This window comes from Anomalospiza imberbis, chromosome 1 (genome assembly GCF_031753505.1).
Source record: "Anomalospiza imberbis isolate Cuckoo-Finch-1a 21T00152 chromosome 1, ASM3175350v1, whole genome shotgun sequence".
NCBI lineage: Eukaryota > Metazoa > Chordata > Aves > Passeriformes > Viduidae > Anomalospiza > Anomalospiza imberbis.
This window is the reverse complement of record NC_089681.1, coordinates 123302904-123321343: the sequence shown is the minus strand read 5'-3', so window position 1 is coordinate 123321343 and position 18440 is coordinate 123302904. Positions and strand designations below refer to the sequence as shown.

The 18440-nt window shown below is 39.7% G+C and overlaps 1 protein-coding gene across 1 annotated transcript in view; it reads right to left on the bottom strand.

Moving 5' to 3' along the window:
- The window catches only part of MEOX2 (mesenchyme homeobox 2), a 52462-nt gene extending 49396 nt beyond the window's left edge, over positions 1-3066 (bottom strand). Inside the window, exon 1 of the mRNA XM_068209846.1 lies at positions 2146-3066. Within this exon, the coding sequence (XP_068065947.1) occupies positions 2146-2656 (511 nt within the window). The 5' untranslated portion in view covers positions 2657-3066. The remainder of the gene's footprint in view (positions 1-2145) is intronic.
- Positions 3067-18440: the final 15374 nt, after the last annotated feature.

Here is an 18440-nt window from a genome sequence, read left to right as displayed (position 1 = left end):
ATTTTTTACAAATGTCTATTGAAGTAGTTCCAAGTCTGATGAACGCATGGAAGAAATTCTTTCAAGCACAGTCATTTGTTTAAAAAAAGAGATTAATGAGAAATAAAGGTGATGATGTTTAATCAAATGAGGGGCAATTATGGATGACAAATATAGAAACACAGCAAATTAAAATAATTCTTGCTGCCATATATGAGAATAGTATTAAATATCTAGCACCAGAGTTCAGGATTAATAAAGGGGTGGGGTTAAATATTCAGTCCAAAACGCAGGCTTTCCTGAAGAAAAACCAAACATACAGCAGCTATGCAGTTGTTGTCAAAAGACAGCTATTTTCAGTTTGAGAGATTCACAATTGTGTGAACAGTCATATTTTTTTCTTAGCGGAAGGGAGGAGGAAATAGTTACCTGCCTTGATCTTCAGAAAGTCTTAGAAAGTGAGGCTCGAAGTGCATTGCAAGATAAACATAACCATGGGTAAAGGCTCAAACTCTTGACCACTAATCCAGTGGAAGACTCCAGTCACTTCAGGGTAAGGTTTAGGACATTCCTCACTGGTATTTTTTTTGTTTTGCAATGCAGAATGAAATAAACAGAAAGTGATTCAGATACTTTCCTGACAGTGAAAGGGACCAATTTCCTTTTTTCCTTTAGCTTTAAATAGACCGACAAATACAATAAATCCTTACACCAGCAGGCATACAGTTATTTTCTCAGTTGTAACAGGGTCTGTTCCTACACCTCACAAAACCAGATAATTCTTTTTCTCATTGAAAGTAAAGAAGACAAACCAAAAGATTTTACCAGCAGTGTTTGAACTAAATACAGCTTTAAACGCAAGACGAGTTTTTAGTAGCTACACCAGCTATGTAAGATGAAATTCAGATAAATTACTGTAACTGTTAATATTTGCTCATGTAATGGACAATGAAGGAAGTGATGGTATTCTTGAGGGTTATTTTTTTTTAATCCTTTTTGTTGTTTGCACTCTACCAAGCTTACAGCATTCTGAGTGAAAGAAGTTATGGTTTCAGTTGTGAACTTCATACATATCTGGAAAAGCCTTTCACTTTCTCTTCTGTGATAACAAATAATTTGCTATGCCAACTCTTGAGTTTTCAATCTGTTGAGCCCTCTCTCTTTCAAGTGCCTCCTGCCTGTTTCACTATATTTTTGGTGACCCCTCGGTTCATGTGTGCCCTAATGGAAGTCCCATCAGTTGTGTTGCCTTCGCCGAGTGGCTTTTATCAGAGCAGAACTTTGAAAGGCTTTGCTATTTTAGAAAGCAGAGATAATGTCAAGGTTTTTTGCCCATTCATTGATGCCAAATCATCACTCTGGAATGACTGTGGGTCTACATGTTTTTATGTAAGAATTACTGTGATTTTAAAAGGCAGACTGCTCCTTCCTTTCCTCTGTCCCCACCACCAGAAAACTGAAGTGAAGCAGCTTTCTGAAACTCCCATTCACCCGTTTGCTTCACAGAGTCCAAATTTTGCCCCTTCACGCTGAGGATTTGATGCAGAGATCACACAGATCCTACAGGGATCCTCAGATCCTACAGGGTAGCAAGGCATCAGCTCCTCTCCCGAATCCCCGCTTCCAAGGCAGAGCTTCCAAGCGTTGTGCAATCGCCTCGGAGCCGCAGTCAGCTCCACGGCGAAGGGGCGGAGGGGAAGGAGCGCGCTGGATTCTGAATTTTGGAGCAGAGGTGTCGTATCGGGCAGGGGGGAGGGGGCCGCGGGACCAGATGCTGAAAACCGCACCAAAACTACAAACGTTTCTCTACTTGGCTGTAGGAAACTCTCCCCCACCACCACCTTGATTTCATACTCTATCACGTGCTGATTTTTTTATTTCTATTTCTCCCCCCGAAGCTTTAATAAAGCTTGCGTTAGTGATGGAGATCCCGAGAGCGCGTTGGAGGGAAGGAGCAGCCCGGCAGCCGGGTGTCAGCCGGCGGCGAGAGCACGGCGGCGGCCGTGGCCAGGCGAACGGAGCCGAGCCGAGCCGAGCCGAGGCAAACGTGCTGAGCTAAAGGAGCCCAGCCGAGCGGCGGCAGGTCCGCGGGGCCCGACCGCGCCACTTCCCCCGACACCCGCCACCCGGGGATCCCGCCCCGCTGGGGAACGCGCGAACCTTTACCTGAGCTGTCGCTTTTCCTTTTGCCGGACCTCTTCTCTGTTTCCACCGGGGACAGAGCCTGCCTGCCATAGTCCCCTGGCGCACACGCTGCCCCCGTGGGGGTGTTGGTGCCCAGGCTGGAAGAGTTCGAACACAGGACAGGGGGGCTGCTGCCCAGCTCCGGGGGTCCTCCTGAGTCAGGCTGAAGGCAGAGGCTGTGCCTGGCCGCGGCGGGAGGAGACGACATCTGAGGAATGTGCCAGTTCGTCTGCAAAGCTTGGTGCTGCTGTTGCTGGTGGTGGTGATGGTGGTGATGGTGATGGTGATGGTGCCCCCTATGATGTTGGCTGGCAAACATGCCCTCCTCATTGGGGTATCCCGCTATTATGCAAGAGGAAGAAGAAGAAGACAGATCAGGGTAGGACATGTGGTCAGATCTTCCATGCAGGGCAAGAGAAGACTGGGAGAAAGGGTGCAAGCTCTGCGCAGTGGCATGGGGGCTGCGCAGGCAGCCAAAGAGTGTGTGATCCATGGCATGCAAGTCTCAGGTTCCAGGCAGGAGAGTTTAGGAAAGATCCAACTTCACCACCCTTTGTCAACTTTCACTGTAAACAGATCGGGGCTGGGATTTTTTTTTCCAAAACGGCACCGACAGACTCTGAGGCAGGCAGCTGAGCTCAAATAATCCAGGTCTTTAGCCCTAGTGGCCAGTCTCCGCTGCATAAACACTCGGACCTAGATGAGCCGTTCTCAGAGCTGCTCAGATGTCAAGAAGTGGGAGAGGTTGAAGCCAATAGAAGGTGGTCCCAGAGAACTGCTTGAAGGGGGAAACAGCTTCGAGAGGTTATAAATACAGTAGTGTGTAATGTGAGCTGGGGGCTGGCTCAGCAGCACAGCACTGACCACATGCAAACTCCCTCCAAAACGCCAGCGCCGTCCCCGCGCCGAGCCGCTCCGTCAGCGGGCGGCAGCGCTGCGCGCCCGCGCCCCGGGCGCCCGGGGCCTGGCGGGGGGGCGGCTCCGCGGGGGCGCAGCCCGCTCGTCCCTGCCCCCGGGCGGGCCGCGCCTCCCCGCCGCGGCTGCCCCGAGCCCCCCGAGCCCCGGGCGGATCGGCGGCGGTGCCGCCCGGCCCCCGCAGGGCCATCACCGCCCCGTCGGGGCTGACGGACCGCTCGGGGCCCTGCCGCCCCTCGGGGGCTGCGGGCGAGGGAGCGCAATAAAGACGTGAGGCGACATGCGGGAGTGACTCTGGGGCGGGGGACGCGGGGGCCACCGCCGCCCCGTTTCCCCGGGAGCTGAAGTGCTCTCGCCAGCGCCTCACCTGCCAGCCCAGGTGCGAGGGCGCCGGCGTACGGGGCCGCGCGGGCCGAGGCCGGGGCCGCCTGCCGCGCTCCCCCGCTCCGAGGGTCCCGGTGCGGGTCATCCACCCGCTTCGGCCGCGCCCATCGCCCCGGCAGTCGCCATGGGCCGCGGCGCTGCCCCGGCTGCCCTCCAGAGCCTCACGCTGTGCCCCAGCATCGGCGGCTGGTGCTGCAACGACCCTACCGGCGCCCACCGTGCCAGCAGCGCTGGCTGCACAGAGAAGTTTCCCCTCTTGCCCACTGCCCCTTCAAAACAAGAAGTCGCATAATGTTTATTTGCTTTATCTTCATTTGCTTCGTTGCAAATGTCTTTAGTGAATTGGGGAACAACCTGGAAAGTCTGGGCCTGTCTTTTTTTTTTATTTTTCTTTTTTAAAATTATTTTTTAACATGCGCGTAGTGGAATTACAGTAGCCACCAAGGCGTCTCTTAACTGGTTTAAATCAGGATAACGCATTTAGTGATCAATGACTGCGCAGAGGTTTTGTTCTTCAGCTCTTCCTACTCGATGTACCTTGCTCCTCCTCCCCCCCAAAATAAAACTAAAAAAAAAAAAAAAAAAAAAAAAAAAAGTAGAAAAGGAAAAACATTTCTCTCAAGTCTAAATTCTTGACTCCATGTGCTAAAGATAAAATGAATTTCAATTGCTAGTGGAAAAAATCAGCAATTGTATGACTTTTGCAAGAGCTAGTTTCTTAAACGGAAATTGAGTCCTATTTTGTGGGAAATTAGTTTTGCAGACTTTCTTTAAAAAAAAATCTAAAACTTTGTTCAGCAGCTGCTTCGCTTTTCACTGCAGTTTCAGACTGAGCTGGAACCTGCAGCAGTCTTTCGACGGTAAGATTCCCCCCTTTTCTGACATCTAACTCTTTTTAATAACTGGCTTTAGATTTAACTGTAACAACGCGGTCTTTACAAAGAGCGGCCTCCAAAGCAGAAGTTGCTGCCTCTGTGCACCGTTCAAAACTTGATATTTCTTCAGAATAAAGGAAATATACAGTTACAACACTGATGAAATATTTTGTGCTTTTCATTGTGTTTATCGTTTCAATATGTGTTCTAATATTAGAAGAGAGGAATACAAAGAAATCTCGATGGCTGAACCCCTCTTGAGTTTGGGAACGCCGGGCTGCCAGCACAGGGGTGCTGCTGTCCCTCACAAAGAGGCGCTGCCATGAAGCAATAACTGCGAGACAGCGACAGGCGCGGAGCGTCGCGCCCGCAGCGGCCCCGGCGGCGGCGGCCCGAGGTGGGAGCGGGGGAGCGGCACGGCCCCCGCGCACCGCACCGCACCGCACCGCTCCGCTCCGCTCCGCACCGCTCCGCTCCCCTCCGCCGCTCTCCAACCTGCTGCTGTCCGCCCGCCCGCCCCAGCCACGGGGACGAGTCGCCGTCGGGGGGGCCGAGGCCGGAGGGGCAGGAATGCCAGCACCCCTCCTTCCAGGGCCGCAGCTCTCACACAGCCACAGCTGTGAAGAGGGAAGAGGTCGGGGAAGTCCCGAAGCCAAGGCGGTGTAAAAATGCCTTAATTCTAGGGGATGGCCATGCAGGATTTCTTGCACATGACCAAAAAAAAAAAAAAAAAAAAAAAAAAAAAAAAAAAAAAAAAAAAAAAGTGAAGCACAATGAAGAAAGCGAGAGGGTGCAAGGAAGAGGGAGAAAGATAAGGTTTCCAAAAGAAATAAGAGACAAGCCAAATAGGACATTTTAGGGAGAGATAGAGAGATAGGAGAGATTCCTAAAGGTGAAGAAGAAAAAGAAGAATGCAATAGCAAAGCTATAATTGCACGGCTCCGTGTTTGTCAATATGTCAATAGCTTCATATCCAAATCTGTCTATTCAGGAATGTGCTTCCCTGGGCTTCTGAGTTCCCAAATAAGTTCACAAGTCCTATATCAAGTGTTCTTATTACTTCTTTAAAAGTCAGTGTTTAGCACGCATGAACTGGAGCACGCATTTCACTGCAGAGCTTTATGCTTTCATTTTAAACTATATAAGGAGAATGCAAATATAGGCAATTAATGTTAAGGCAAACAAGCAGCTTCAAACACTTTCTGAAATTATTCAGAGAGTTTCTGTGCAGCTACCAAATACCTATGGCTATATGATAGCATCCTTTGTAAAAAAAATACAACCTTTTAGTTATAGCTTCAGAGCGAAGCTTCTCCGTAATAGCAGAATAATTACTGGAAAAAATTGTAAGCAGTTGCTACTTCTCAATATTAATGATTGAATTCTTGTTTGCATTGTACCTTTTCAGAATGTGTGTTTAACCTACATGTGGTACAAAAGCATAACTTAAATCAATGCCAGCAAGTTTGCCCAAAGCTTATAAACATTGAGTGAAAAAAATAGAATGTTTTAAATATGTGAAAACAGTAAACTGTTTAACTCATAAAAACATCTGGAGCCAACACAGTTTGGAACATCCTTTATATTTTCATGTATGGGCTACTATTTGCATTCACTTTGTGTTTCTTGGTTTTGCTGGTGGGTCGTTTTTGGTTTTTTAACTTACCATTTATGGGGAAGGAGATCGTGTAAAATTGACCTGAATGAACCAGTGTACAATTCCTCCTCTTCAGGACTTTTGTAGTCTTTCTGGTTTTTTACGTTGGAGACTGAAAGGACCACCTTCCTGAATATTTATCAGAATGTAAGTAGGATTCTTGTCAGTTCTTTCTAATGTGTGGTATGCATCTTTGAAATATGCGCATTACAGTAAAATCAGATAGATAAGTCATACTTGGGGACCACCATTTGAGTAATATAAGTTGTCATAACTTTGCTGAAGTCAGCAAAATGATGGCAATTTACACAATTTAAGAATATTTTCCTTACTGTCAAAGGGAAAGCTTACAAATATGAATTCAGTTTCTTTTAGCCAAAGTTTTATTGTACCCAAGAGCCTACCAAACAAGAGGACAAAGTTCTATTCTACGGTAATTATGATCAGTTCGTCTTTTTCCATGGCAATTTGGTCAATGCAGGCATCATTTAACCTTAGAGTCAATCCAGATTCACAACAGATGTATATTTATTTTCAGCCTTTTCTTTTTTGCCAAATTTTTGCCAGTTTAACTCCCTCTGAAGCAATATAATTCATTTCTCTTGGTACCTGTGCTGCAATATAAACCCACAGATATTAGCAGTAATAAAGCATGGGGATTATGCATCATTTCAGAGACGCTTGAATGCCTTAACTGAAAATCCTAGCAAAGAAAATGAATAATTGTTCACTGACTAGTCAAAAATACTGAAACTCTGACTAGTTAAAATTGACAATAATCACATTTACTTTTCTAAACCTATGCTGCACCAGTATCTTTACAATACTTCGTCATAGAAACATTTTTTTTTTTCCTGAGAAATTGCACTACCACAATGTGTACCTCATAATTTTAACATTGCATTTCTGTGGTGTACTTCCATTTCACTCTCTATAGCGCTTACATGTGCCATGGTTTAACACTTATCAGACACAATTTTTGCTTTAAAGACAACTACAGATCTGTAAAAACTTTTAAGCCTGAATTCATATTTTCAGCTACTTCTCCCACATACATATGGCTTCTGTTCTTATTTTCATGATCTCCAAGCATTACAAATTTTAAAGTTATGCCAGCAATTTAGTATACTACAGAAAAGTTGTGCTGAGCCATGAGGCCCTCACTGAAAATGATTTACAAGTTTGCATTACATCATTAAAAGTTATTTGAATTGCCAGCCCACTGTAACCAGTAAAATATCTTTTGCTTCCTATTTAATTTAAATAAACTGATGAAATATTAAAATTCTGAATGCACTTGAGGCTTCACACCTGAACTATGATGTTTCAGGAGTGCTTTTAGAATTTGGGAAACTATGCATTTCACATGCTATGGAAAACTTGCATTTCACATTAGATACCCAAAAGTCCCAGAAGTCATATTCAAAACTTTAGGGTGTGTTTGTTTTAAATAAATTATTTATTTACAAATCAAATCCTCTTGCACAATACAATTTGTTTCCCAATCTGCATGTTGCATTGAAATTAAACATTTTTTTTATTCTTTCTAGTATTATCTCCACTTAAGAATACTTGAACTAGAAAACAGCTATGACTAGCTTTGTAGGGCACTTTAATAATACATATCTTTCATTTGTATTTAGAAATGTACTCAAAATGCATATGCAGGCAAGTCAATAATGCCAAAAAAGATGTTTTCCATTTTGTTGTCTCCAGATCTTGACAATTACTTGCTACACTCAGTCCATTTTCCTCATAAAAATACTAATCACAGAGGGGAAAAAAGCCTGGTATTTTACCCTTTAATAATTTTATTGTTTGATACAATTTACATTGTGGATTTTGATCTGTATATGTATTTAAAAGACATTTCACTGGAGTTGAAAATACAGACACTGTTGTGCATGGAAAAAAGGTGGAGGGCATTTTTATCATTCTGCATTTTTAACAAAGCTTGCTTTTAACTGTGCTGCAAAACTAATATTGTGCTGATTATACTTCAAGTCTGAGTCATCCAGAATAAAAAATACACACGATTGAAAACTTTGCGCATCAGATTTAAGCTATGACTTACATCGATTAACTGGGTAAATACACAGAAGGCTTACAGTAACAAAACCGAAATAGAGACAAAAACGTACCAAATATCTGAAATATTTATTGTCTCCTGGCTGGCATTTCCAAGCCCTTGCAGGACCAGCAGCAGGGGGCATATTTCATAATTCTGCCTCCATCACTGGGAGAGTGATAAGTCACTAATTTTTGTCATCTCTTTTACACGTTAGTGAGTATAATACTACTACAGTGTGTGTTTCTAGTAGTTTCTGATTTTCTTTGCTCTGAAGGGAGAAAAAGACGCATGGGCATGTATCTATGCTGCAAGAATAAACAATTACAAAATCTCTAGATTTTAATAGCTGCTGGGATTATGCTATTTACTTTGCAGGTGTGTTTGCTATGATTTATAATGTGATGAGCTCTAGACTTGGAGCAGAAACCCCTAACTAGTTAGTATTCGGAATAGAAAGATATTAACTGTCCCGCAGATCTCAGGGTTTATTCATTCTGCCAGTTTCACATGGGAGTAATCCTGTGTTTTTACAGAGTCCTATTTGTCTTCATGGTGATTTGCTTGACAAGAAACATTTTCAGGATTGCAACATTAATTAATAATAGGTGTAGGAAACAGAGACCAAAAAATTGCTAATGCATAGCAGCATCATGCACCCCAAAATCTAATATCAGATAATGCTAACAGATACTTGATAGAAGAAATTAAATACAAAATAAAATGTGTTTGCAATTATTATTTTAGACTAAACTAAGGGTGTTTTTAGATGCATATATTTTATCTTGTGAAGGAATGAGAAGAATTAAAAAAAAAAAAACAAGCTAGACTTCCCTAAAAAAATATATGCCAAGAAGTGCTTAACTTGCAGATAAAGTCTCAAAGATTCAGAAAACTATTTTAAGGCATCAGTGACACTAAAAAACATCAGTAAATTCTTAAATGTAATGAAGAAGCATCCGAGTGACATACCTTGAGAATTACACCTTCCAAAGCTGTGTTTGCATAAACTATTTTTTTATTTCCCCAAAAACTGAATGCATCTCTATTGATGAGCTGTGAATATATGATACTACTTGTTGAAATAAACCTTTCCAAGATATTTGTGCTTGTCATGCTTTATTAAGCATCCTGCTTGCATATCCTTTGATACAATGTGATAGATCTCAGGTTGGGTTCAATAAAGTATTCCAGTAAGAGACTGAGGCACTTTCACATCAACTAAGTTTACATATTGGACTCTGAATTAGATGCCCATAATAAAAGTGCGAAGTCCGTTTATTTTATCCTTTCTTTTCAAATTAAAAATGTCTAACACTGTGGGCTTAGTGAAGGTCAGCTGTAAAAAGAGGTGTATTATTTGGTACAGTTTTTCCTGAGACACATGCAATGTACAGCACATGGGGACAGTCTGGATTTGTGTAATTCCCTCATAGGTAATTTGTCCATGAACTTTAAGCATTTGTACATTTGAGCTGTAGAACGTATCACTTAGGGATTTAGATTTTATTTAATAACCCAAGTATATTTCAATACAAGATGGTAAACTAAAAATATTTTCCGTTTCACTGTTTCAAAAAAAGCCATGTGCAAAAGAACACAACAAAATGAAATTAACTCATAACATATGCAACTCTTACTTGTGCAAGAGCGGTATATGCCCCTAAATCCAGACTGCAGCATCTGGAGGCATAGCATGTCTCTAATGGAAGAGAAAGGCATGAGACATGTCAGCTTCTTGGCTGTGTTACTCTAAAAGTCGTGCCTTTTCCTTCTCGGTACCCAATGCAACTCCGATTAAAACTAATAAAACAGACACTGTCCAGGTAAACTGCCTTTGAAGCATTTTGCCTTTTTTGTGTCACTAATTGTAGGCAATAAGTTTAAGCTGAGATAGATATTTATTATAATATAAAAGAAAAAAACCTCTTACATAAACCTCTTTTGCTTGAAACAATGAAGCGTGAATCAAAACTAATATCCCACAGTATGAATCATGTGTTCTTAGTGCATCCAAATCTACACATTCCCATTTGTACAAACAAGTTTTGCTGTTACTAAGATGACTTGAAGCTCCTCTTTGCTATTACTGCATTTTTATCCCTTGTAGTATTAGAGATAATCTATTCCTCATATACTTTTACTTATTGTGATCAGCTTGGTAAGGATTCTGAAAACATTTTAAAGAAACAACTTGCCCTTAAACTGTTTTACAACAAGAACTATCTTCATACTTGACTTTGAGGAAGTGCTGAGTCTTTTCTCCAATGACCTCACAGCATCAATTTCTTTGTTAGACTATAATAGCAATTTTAAAAAGTGCAGGGAAACTTAGATATTAGTCTTCATGATTACAAAAAAAAAAAAAAAATTAAGTAACCAACACTACTGGAAATTGTATTTTGAAACAAGCCTGGTGGAGAAAATATTTTACTAATTTTCAAATTTTTGTTTCACTAAAACTGTTAAATGATCTGCTATAGAAGTTGAGATATCTAATTTTAAATGTTCTTTCCTTGTTATTTTTATCACCTAGTCTCCTCTGATATATTTATAGCAAGTAAGGGGGAGGGTATGTCTGTCTATTGTAGTTACTCTTATTTGCAGAAAATACAAGTAGAAACTGCAAAACTGTTGTTACAAAACTACTAAACTTGAAAATCCCATCATGAACAGCATACTGGATGTATAAATACAAATATGTATATGCTGAAAGAGGGTGTTCAGCTGTGCAAAAGTGCAAGCTTACTTTCAGGCTCAAACCCTTACTGTACAATTAAAACAAATTAGGTTAGTGCCCACTGTCTTTAAATAAAAGGGAGAGTTCGTAGATGCATTATATTAAAATAGAAGTCTCACATAAAATCAAATAAAGGAGCAGAAAAAACTCTTTGCACAGATTACCAGATAAAGTTCTGACTTTGCTTCCTAGCAGAGAAAAATGTTTGGGAATGTATCTAATCTAACACACCCTATAAAACTGTACAGTAGTCCCTAGTACAACAGTGAGCTACATAGAAGACAGTCACATCCCAAAGCAAAATTCCAAGATTCCTGTGATCCAAAACTGTCCATTTAATTTCTAAATTGGGAAGCTATGTATCCATTTTGGTAAGGTGGTAGACAGACTTCTCTTATACATGTACACTAATTTAATTATGTATGACCCCCTGCAGCTGTGGTAATGAGCCTTTTTTAAAAACATACCTTGACTTGATGATGAGAATATTTGGATCTAAAAATAAGTAATATATTTAACTTCTAATATGGAAGGCATGGCGTGTATCCAGAGGTCCTGGCTATAAGTTTATACTGTACAATTTGTAGTCAATCAGACTTTCCCAAATGAAGTTCCATAAATATGAACATACATTGCCAGTTTGTTTTCTTTTCTGCATTTTTTTAAAGTTTCCTTTATTGGTATCATAATAGTATGACCCAAATATAAGGGGAAAAAAAAAACATATCGTATTGAACACAGGAATATGCTTTCACAGTCGTTTATTGTGCATAGCTAGTAAACATTTCCTGGCAAACAATTTAGAGAGTCCATAAATTCCACCCTAACGCTACTTCCGTAGCTAGATGCAGTGCACCATACACGAGGGTATTAGCTCAGTCTCTCTCATCCGGAATGGGTGGATTGGAATTGAAAAATCCCCACCCCCCCATTATAGCACCATATGTCTCGAAAGTCTATCCTCTCTCAGGGCAAACGGCTCCTCTCAGATCCGCCTGATGGATCACAACTGAAACGCTGCTGTCCCTCGCTATTTAATCTAACAGCATTTCTGTAGTAGCTATCGGGAGAGCACAAAGAGCCAAGCATCCTTTTGGCATTAGTGGCAGTTCCCCACACAGAGAATATCAAGGATATGGAATAGCAGAGGGAAAATCTACCACACCATGCCAATTTGTATGGAAAATTTGATCCTCGAGCTAGAGGCAGGGAAAAGAAAAAAGCCTCTCATTTCAGCAAATTGAGCAGCGCTTATGACTCCCAAGTTCCTTATGTAACTAGTTAACCAGTGTTAGTAGACCAGCTTTGCAGCATCTTCAGAGGAACTGAGTCTATAAGAATTTCAATCAATTTCCTCTAGATACCTTATTGAGGTGTTTACAGATTGAGGGATTACTAGGGGAACAGTTTATCCATAAAGATTTTTGGTGGATTTGATTTCTGCTCAGTATTTTTCAGATCTCTTTCTGTGTGCACGTCAATTTATAACGAGAAAATAATGCCTTTTAATAACACTCAAATGTTTGAAAGGATTTGTGTGAGGTGATCATGCTAAGATGAAGTTCATATCATTATTTGTGAAGACTAAGCACATGTATTTCCACCAGTTTATGTACTTTTTACAGGTATACGTTAATATCATTCATGTTACAGGTATTATTTCCAGATTATTTTGGATTGAAAACAAAGACTTAGCAAAAATCTGGACTCTTTCCAAGTTTCCACAATCATCTCAAAAGCTCAAAGGAATTCAGTCCCTCTGTTGAAGTCCTGCTTTGTGATTTTTAATTTTACAATATGTAGTGTTAAAATCTCTCTTACCTGTACACCTTGCATCAGAATCTGAGGAAGAATGGTATGGTAACAAAGGGCAGAAAGGTTTTATTTCACTGGGCATGCAAGTCTTTTTGATTTTTAGCTCCCTGGTTTTAAAATACTCTTTCATTGAGTCCAATTGAATGGAACCACTATTAAACAAATAGTCCTCTTCTTGGTTAACAGCTTTATTGTATATCTTTGATAGTCCATGCGAACCCCTTGGATACTATTATGTGAAAAAACAAAAATTTTGGAATAAAAAGTATGATGGGTTTCTGCAGCTTTTGCAATGAATTAAAATTACCAGGACTTCAAGGCTCAAAAATTTTAGACTTTTTCATGTGTTCGTTGCCCAGTGCTCAACAGTAGACATTGCACAATCTTTCCTCATTGTCTGGCTACTCATCTTTACAACCTCCCTGTACTTCCTCCTTTTAGCTCTAAGGCACCGAGTTCAGCCACGAGTCCTTTATGGGTACTCTGAAGAGAAGTAGTTTGTGGTCTGCAATTTGCTCAACTTATTGTCTGATGATAAAGTCCCTAATTCTTTTCCTGGACCAGGACCTCTGCCAGCTTCCTTTCATTGTGCATATGGGCAAACAGAGCGAGAAGAAAGATAACACTGAGCTTGTTCAGCAGAACTCCAGCAATCATTTTCTCTTTTATGTTTTCAGTGAATCTGATTGCTGGCAAAAGCTGCCAGAAAAAGACAAGTCTGATCAGAAAGAGCATGAGCAGAGAAAGTCCAGTTTCCCAGATATGTAGCCTCAAGGACTATTCTGTATTGGTGGTAGGGGGTATTAGCCCCCAGGCCCAGTCAGCCTTGGCCTTCCTCAAATCAGCCTGAACATACCCTAATAACCCTTTTGGTGGGAATTCTTGTCTGATTGGTACAATACGCTATTTTCTTTTAATATTTAACATTACACTCATGCATGGTTGCATGGGTTTTTCCTTGACTCTCCTCATGCTAAAAAATACCAATAACAAATTAAATTCATGTGTTTTATGTACATTAAATAGTAGGAAATAAATCTGTGTAGAAAATGTAGCTAGTTCCTGTGTTTGCAGACTCTGGATTTATTGCACTGAAGCCAAATCTATTGTTAATCCATTTAATACTGATTTTATTCTCCAGATATGTTTGGTGTTTCCTTTCTGAACTGACATATCATGACTGAAAAAGTCAGTGCTGTACATTCATAAGGGACTGGCAAAAAATTGCTGAGAACAGGTAATATATTGTTTTCTTGCTGATATAATATGTAAAACCTCACCAAATAAGTTTAGATGGTGACTGGTTGAATTAGCAGTAACAATTTAATAGGATTTCTGTAGAGTTCTTTGCCCTTTTGTGTCAGGTTCTGTCCACTGAACAGGAGAGCTTTCCATCTAAATAGGCAATATAAAGGGCCAAAGGAATTAAATCAGATAATTACAAGGCAGCTATACTTAAAATTAGAAATGTCTACTGTAGACATTTACTTCAGGTCTGTCGTTAAGAATAACGTGCTTGTGACACAAATAGAAATGCAGTATTTCTTTTTAAAAAATTTTCTGCGGAATCACGTAAAAAGAATGAGGAAATACATTCCCTGAAAGCATTCTTATGTAATAATACCATTTTTAATAGGTTTCACCTTTTTTAAATATAGGATTAAATCAGGGTGAGGTAATTGGGTGTTATAGTCCAGTTAACAAACTTTAGCATGCGGCTAGTGGCAAGTTAAATCATTATAATATGGAACAGCGTTTTATGAAGAAAACTACTGGAAGTCTAACAGTTTGAACACTACTGACTTCAAAGAGCCTGGAACCTCAGACCCGATTTCCAGAATTTTATAATTTGTTATAATTGTAGCTGCATTTTCAGTATGTTTTGTATTTCTTAAAGCATTGAAGTGAGCAAACTGCATATGTTACTGCAAATAAACAGAAGCTATGAGAGAACGCTGTGTCTCCAAGTTAACACTTTTCTCCTAACAAAAAAAACCCCAAATGGCTTCTGTGCGTTAAATCTTTCACACCTCTCAGTAACTGTGTCAGTATTTTTAAAACCACACTTACTTTGAAGCAATGATCCAAATTGTAGAATCAGGCTGACATTTTATATCTCACTTTATATGCCTTATTTTAAAGATTCTCATTGCCGTTAAAATTAAATAAAAAATTGTAAAAGTCTGGGTTTCTTTCATACCGGTAATGAAACATCTTAGTAAGAAAAAATGCTTATGAGGTATTGAATTGTATTAACATAAGCTGGAAACCTCAGAGTGTCCATAACAAAATACTAGCTACATTAAATAAATCAAAAATGACAATTTCTCTAACTTCATCCAGAGGAATTCTCTACTAGACCTCAGTCTAGTGACAGAGGAAACAGAGAACAAAAAAAAATTAATTGCTTATGTGCACATATCTAAAACTTGATTATATTTATTATAAGAAAACTAATTAAAGTCTAATATTTATATTAGTTGATAGAAGACAATTGGCTTTTACAAATTTGACAGTGAGGGTGAAGCAGTTATTTGAAGTATTAAAGGAAATACTTGACTGACAACTTCAGTCTGCTAAATGCATTATAAAAGATATGTCATAGAGAGTCACAATGGAGGAACAACTTTCTACTCTTCTGTTGAAAATAAAACAACATTGCATTTGAATGCAGCTACTAGAAAGAAAACCCAAAACCAAAAGGGAGGTACAGGGAAATGTAGCAATTAATATAAATTAGAAGCTGGGAATTACAAGGCATTTTAAGTCAAATATTACAGAGAGAAAACAGCAATAAGGACAATATGAAGACATTTTGAAATTTTATTCTGCACAAAAAACCTTAAAAATTGTTTTGCTCCATTACTAAGTAGAAATTACTGGTATTTTTATAAGAACATTTAAAAAATAAAAGCATTGTTGAATACCTTTCTTTGTATTTTGAGGAAAAGTCAAATGATGTATGCATATCAGATGAGTATGATGCTCTGTTTCAGTAGTTGCACAGGAGAATGTTAAATAGCAGCTAATAAAACTAGACATTCTTAAAATCTGTAGACCTGAATAATTTTCGTGGAGGTATTTTAATACATTTGGCAGAAAAGTCTGCATGGTTTGTGAGGATTTTTACTACGTCTTGGAGAACTAGGGAGGTTCAAGAGAACTATACAAAAATTTTGTGAATAGTTAAATAAAATAAATATGATGACCTAAATGTCTGTAAGCATTTCAACCACACATTGATCTCAAGCAAAATAAGGAACAGTTTCTAGGAATATTAGTTCATTTTAATCAAAGCAGTGAGAACAGAATTTTCTGGAAAATAATCTTGCCAAAGTGAACTTGATATCATTTAATAGGAGTATAAATTTGGTAGGATAAAGGTAATTTTAGTACTATTAAATATGTAGAGGAATATTGGAAAGTATTTTAGTTTTAATCATAATATTTTGATAAAAATATTAAAATCAACATTGTACTTATTAAATAGAATCAAAGCTCAGTCTCAAGCATGCAGCAAGTGGGGAAAAGTGATCAGTGGTGGTTATTGTAACGATGATCCACAGATGCACGACCCTATCATTTTTTTTTCTATTGGTGACTTCTATCAGTTATAAAAAATATATATTTAGAATTTTCCATTTGAAATTATTGGAAGATTAGTAAATAAAGAGTAAGCCACGTCACTGTGAACTCAGATTGCTTAGGAAACTGGGCACATTTAAATAAATGGTACATTTCAATCCTGGGAAATGTAAGACACTGGTCTATTAGCAAAGGCTATGCCACTGCTACAAGGTAAAGACCTTGGCCATAGACTGAAGGTAGCCAGAAAAAGCCTGGAGAGCAGATAATCAGTGCCAAGAGCCGTGAGCACAAGAGGGTAGACACGAATCTGAAACAACTGAAGAGCACATCACCAGAGAAACATACAACAAGGTTGTGTTACCTCTGTCCTTGGCACAGATGCAACCTGTTCTGGAAACACTGTGTCCACAATTCAAGAGGGGTTGTTGAAAAATTGGAAGAGGTTCAGAGGAAAGCAACAAGAATGATGAAAGGAGTGGAAAACATTCCTTGTAATGAAAGACGCAAGGAGATCAATCTACTTAGGTTATCAGAGAGATGTTTAAAATGCTACTTGATCACAGCTTATAAATAACTCTGTGAGAAGCAGAAATCTGATAACACTAGAGTTTTCAGTATGGTGACAAAGGTGTAACAGAAGCCAGTGGTAAAAAGATGTAGTTGGAGACACACACTGGAAGGCTTAAATCAAGATGTATGATTTTTTTTCTGTTAAAATCACACACACAGACACACACACACACACACACAAAAAAAAAAAAAAAAAGAGTAATTCAGAAAAGTTCTGGTGCCCCTTTCACAGGGGGGGACAGACTGAGTAGATGACCATAATAGCCTTTTAGTTTTATAGGCCATGAATCTACAGCTTCAATTGCAGTCTTCTCTGCTTCGTATTTTCTTACGCCATCACTGGGCAGATCCAACCAGTGCTAACTTAATCGGAACCAGGTGGAGCCTGCTTTTTGCAACACAAGGGAGCTTCTCCCTGAAGCAACAATGGATAAGACCAGGATTTGACTGGACCAACGGAATTAATACAGTGTGAAGAGCGTGTGTCTATCATATTGGCACCTATCCTGGGTATTGCAAAAAAAATATATATTTGAGTGAGTATAAAACACAGTCTTGGGAGGTGAATTATGGTAAATGTTATGACAAGTGAATTTAACACATATGCACACCTTATCGGCTCCAAAGAAATAAAAGGAAATAGAAGATTACACATGGTGCACTGTTTAAGCAAGGCAGAGTATGGGAAAGAGAGCTAACTCATTTTGCCTGGTATTTGTTCTTTTGAGAGTAGTGCAGGTCCGAAAACTTTCCTTTGACCGCAGAAGTTTTTGAATTAACTTTGTTGTTAGGAGAGACTGCAGGAGGAGGTGGGGCAACAAAGGAAAGAGAAATGCTAACGGAAAAAACACATATAAACAACATACCATATGTAGGACACTCACCATATGCCAGCCTCACTTTTTTCCTCTCTCTCTAATGTGGTCTAATAATTCTAGCCATCTAGAGGGCTATTCACACTGTCTACTTCAGGCATCTGATTTAGGTCCTTTGAATTGCAGCAGTTCCCCCCTTGCCTAAAGCCCCCCGGCACCACTGTCTCCCTGCCAGCTATGCAGGGCAGTACAAACACCTAGGTCTAGTTCTTAAAACTGTGCCTAAGTTAGATATCTAAGTTAGCCTAAAGCTGTTGTATAAATATCACTCTTTCCTATTAAATTAAAAAAAAAAAAAAAGGAAAAAATTATTGCTATGGAAAAAATTACTTGTTTAAAGTACAGGGATATAAAAGCGCAGGAAAGTTTACAAATTCAAGGCCAGCTCCTTAGTTGGTACGGCTCATATACCAGCATTCAAATAAACAGGCTGACTAACATTTGCCCTGGCAAAAATGCAACCTTCAAGCTGGTTTTGCAAGCCTAGTCTGCCACCTGATTCTGCTGGGCAAAGAACATACGTTTTCATAAAATACAGAAAAGAAAGTTTTACAATATAAGTCCATTAAAAAACATAAGCCCCCTCAAAGGGAAAAAACCTAAAAAGAAAACTTTGTGTAGGAAATGGCAGCTACTGCAGTCTGCACAAAGCACTTCTCTTACAAAAGCAGAGAAAAAGTGGTGAGAGACCAGCGTCAGACTCAATGATTGTAAATAAATACTTTTCTGAAAAGATATCTTACTACCCTTCCTAGAGAAAATTTCATTTTACTTACAAAACCCCCAGACA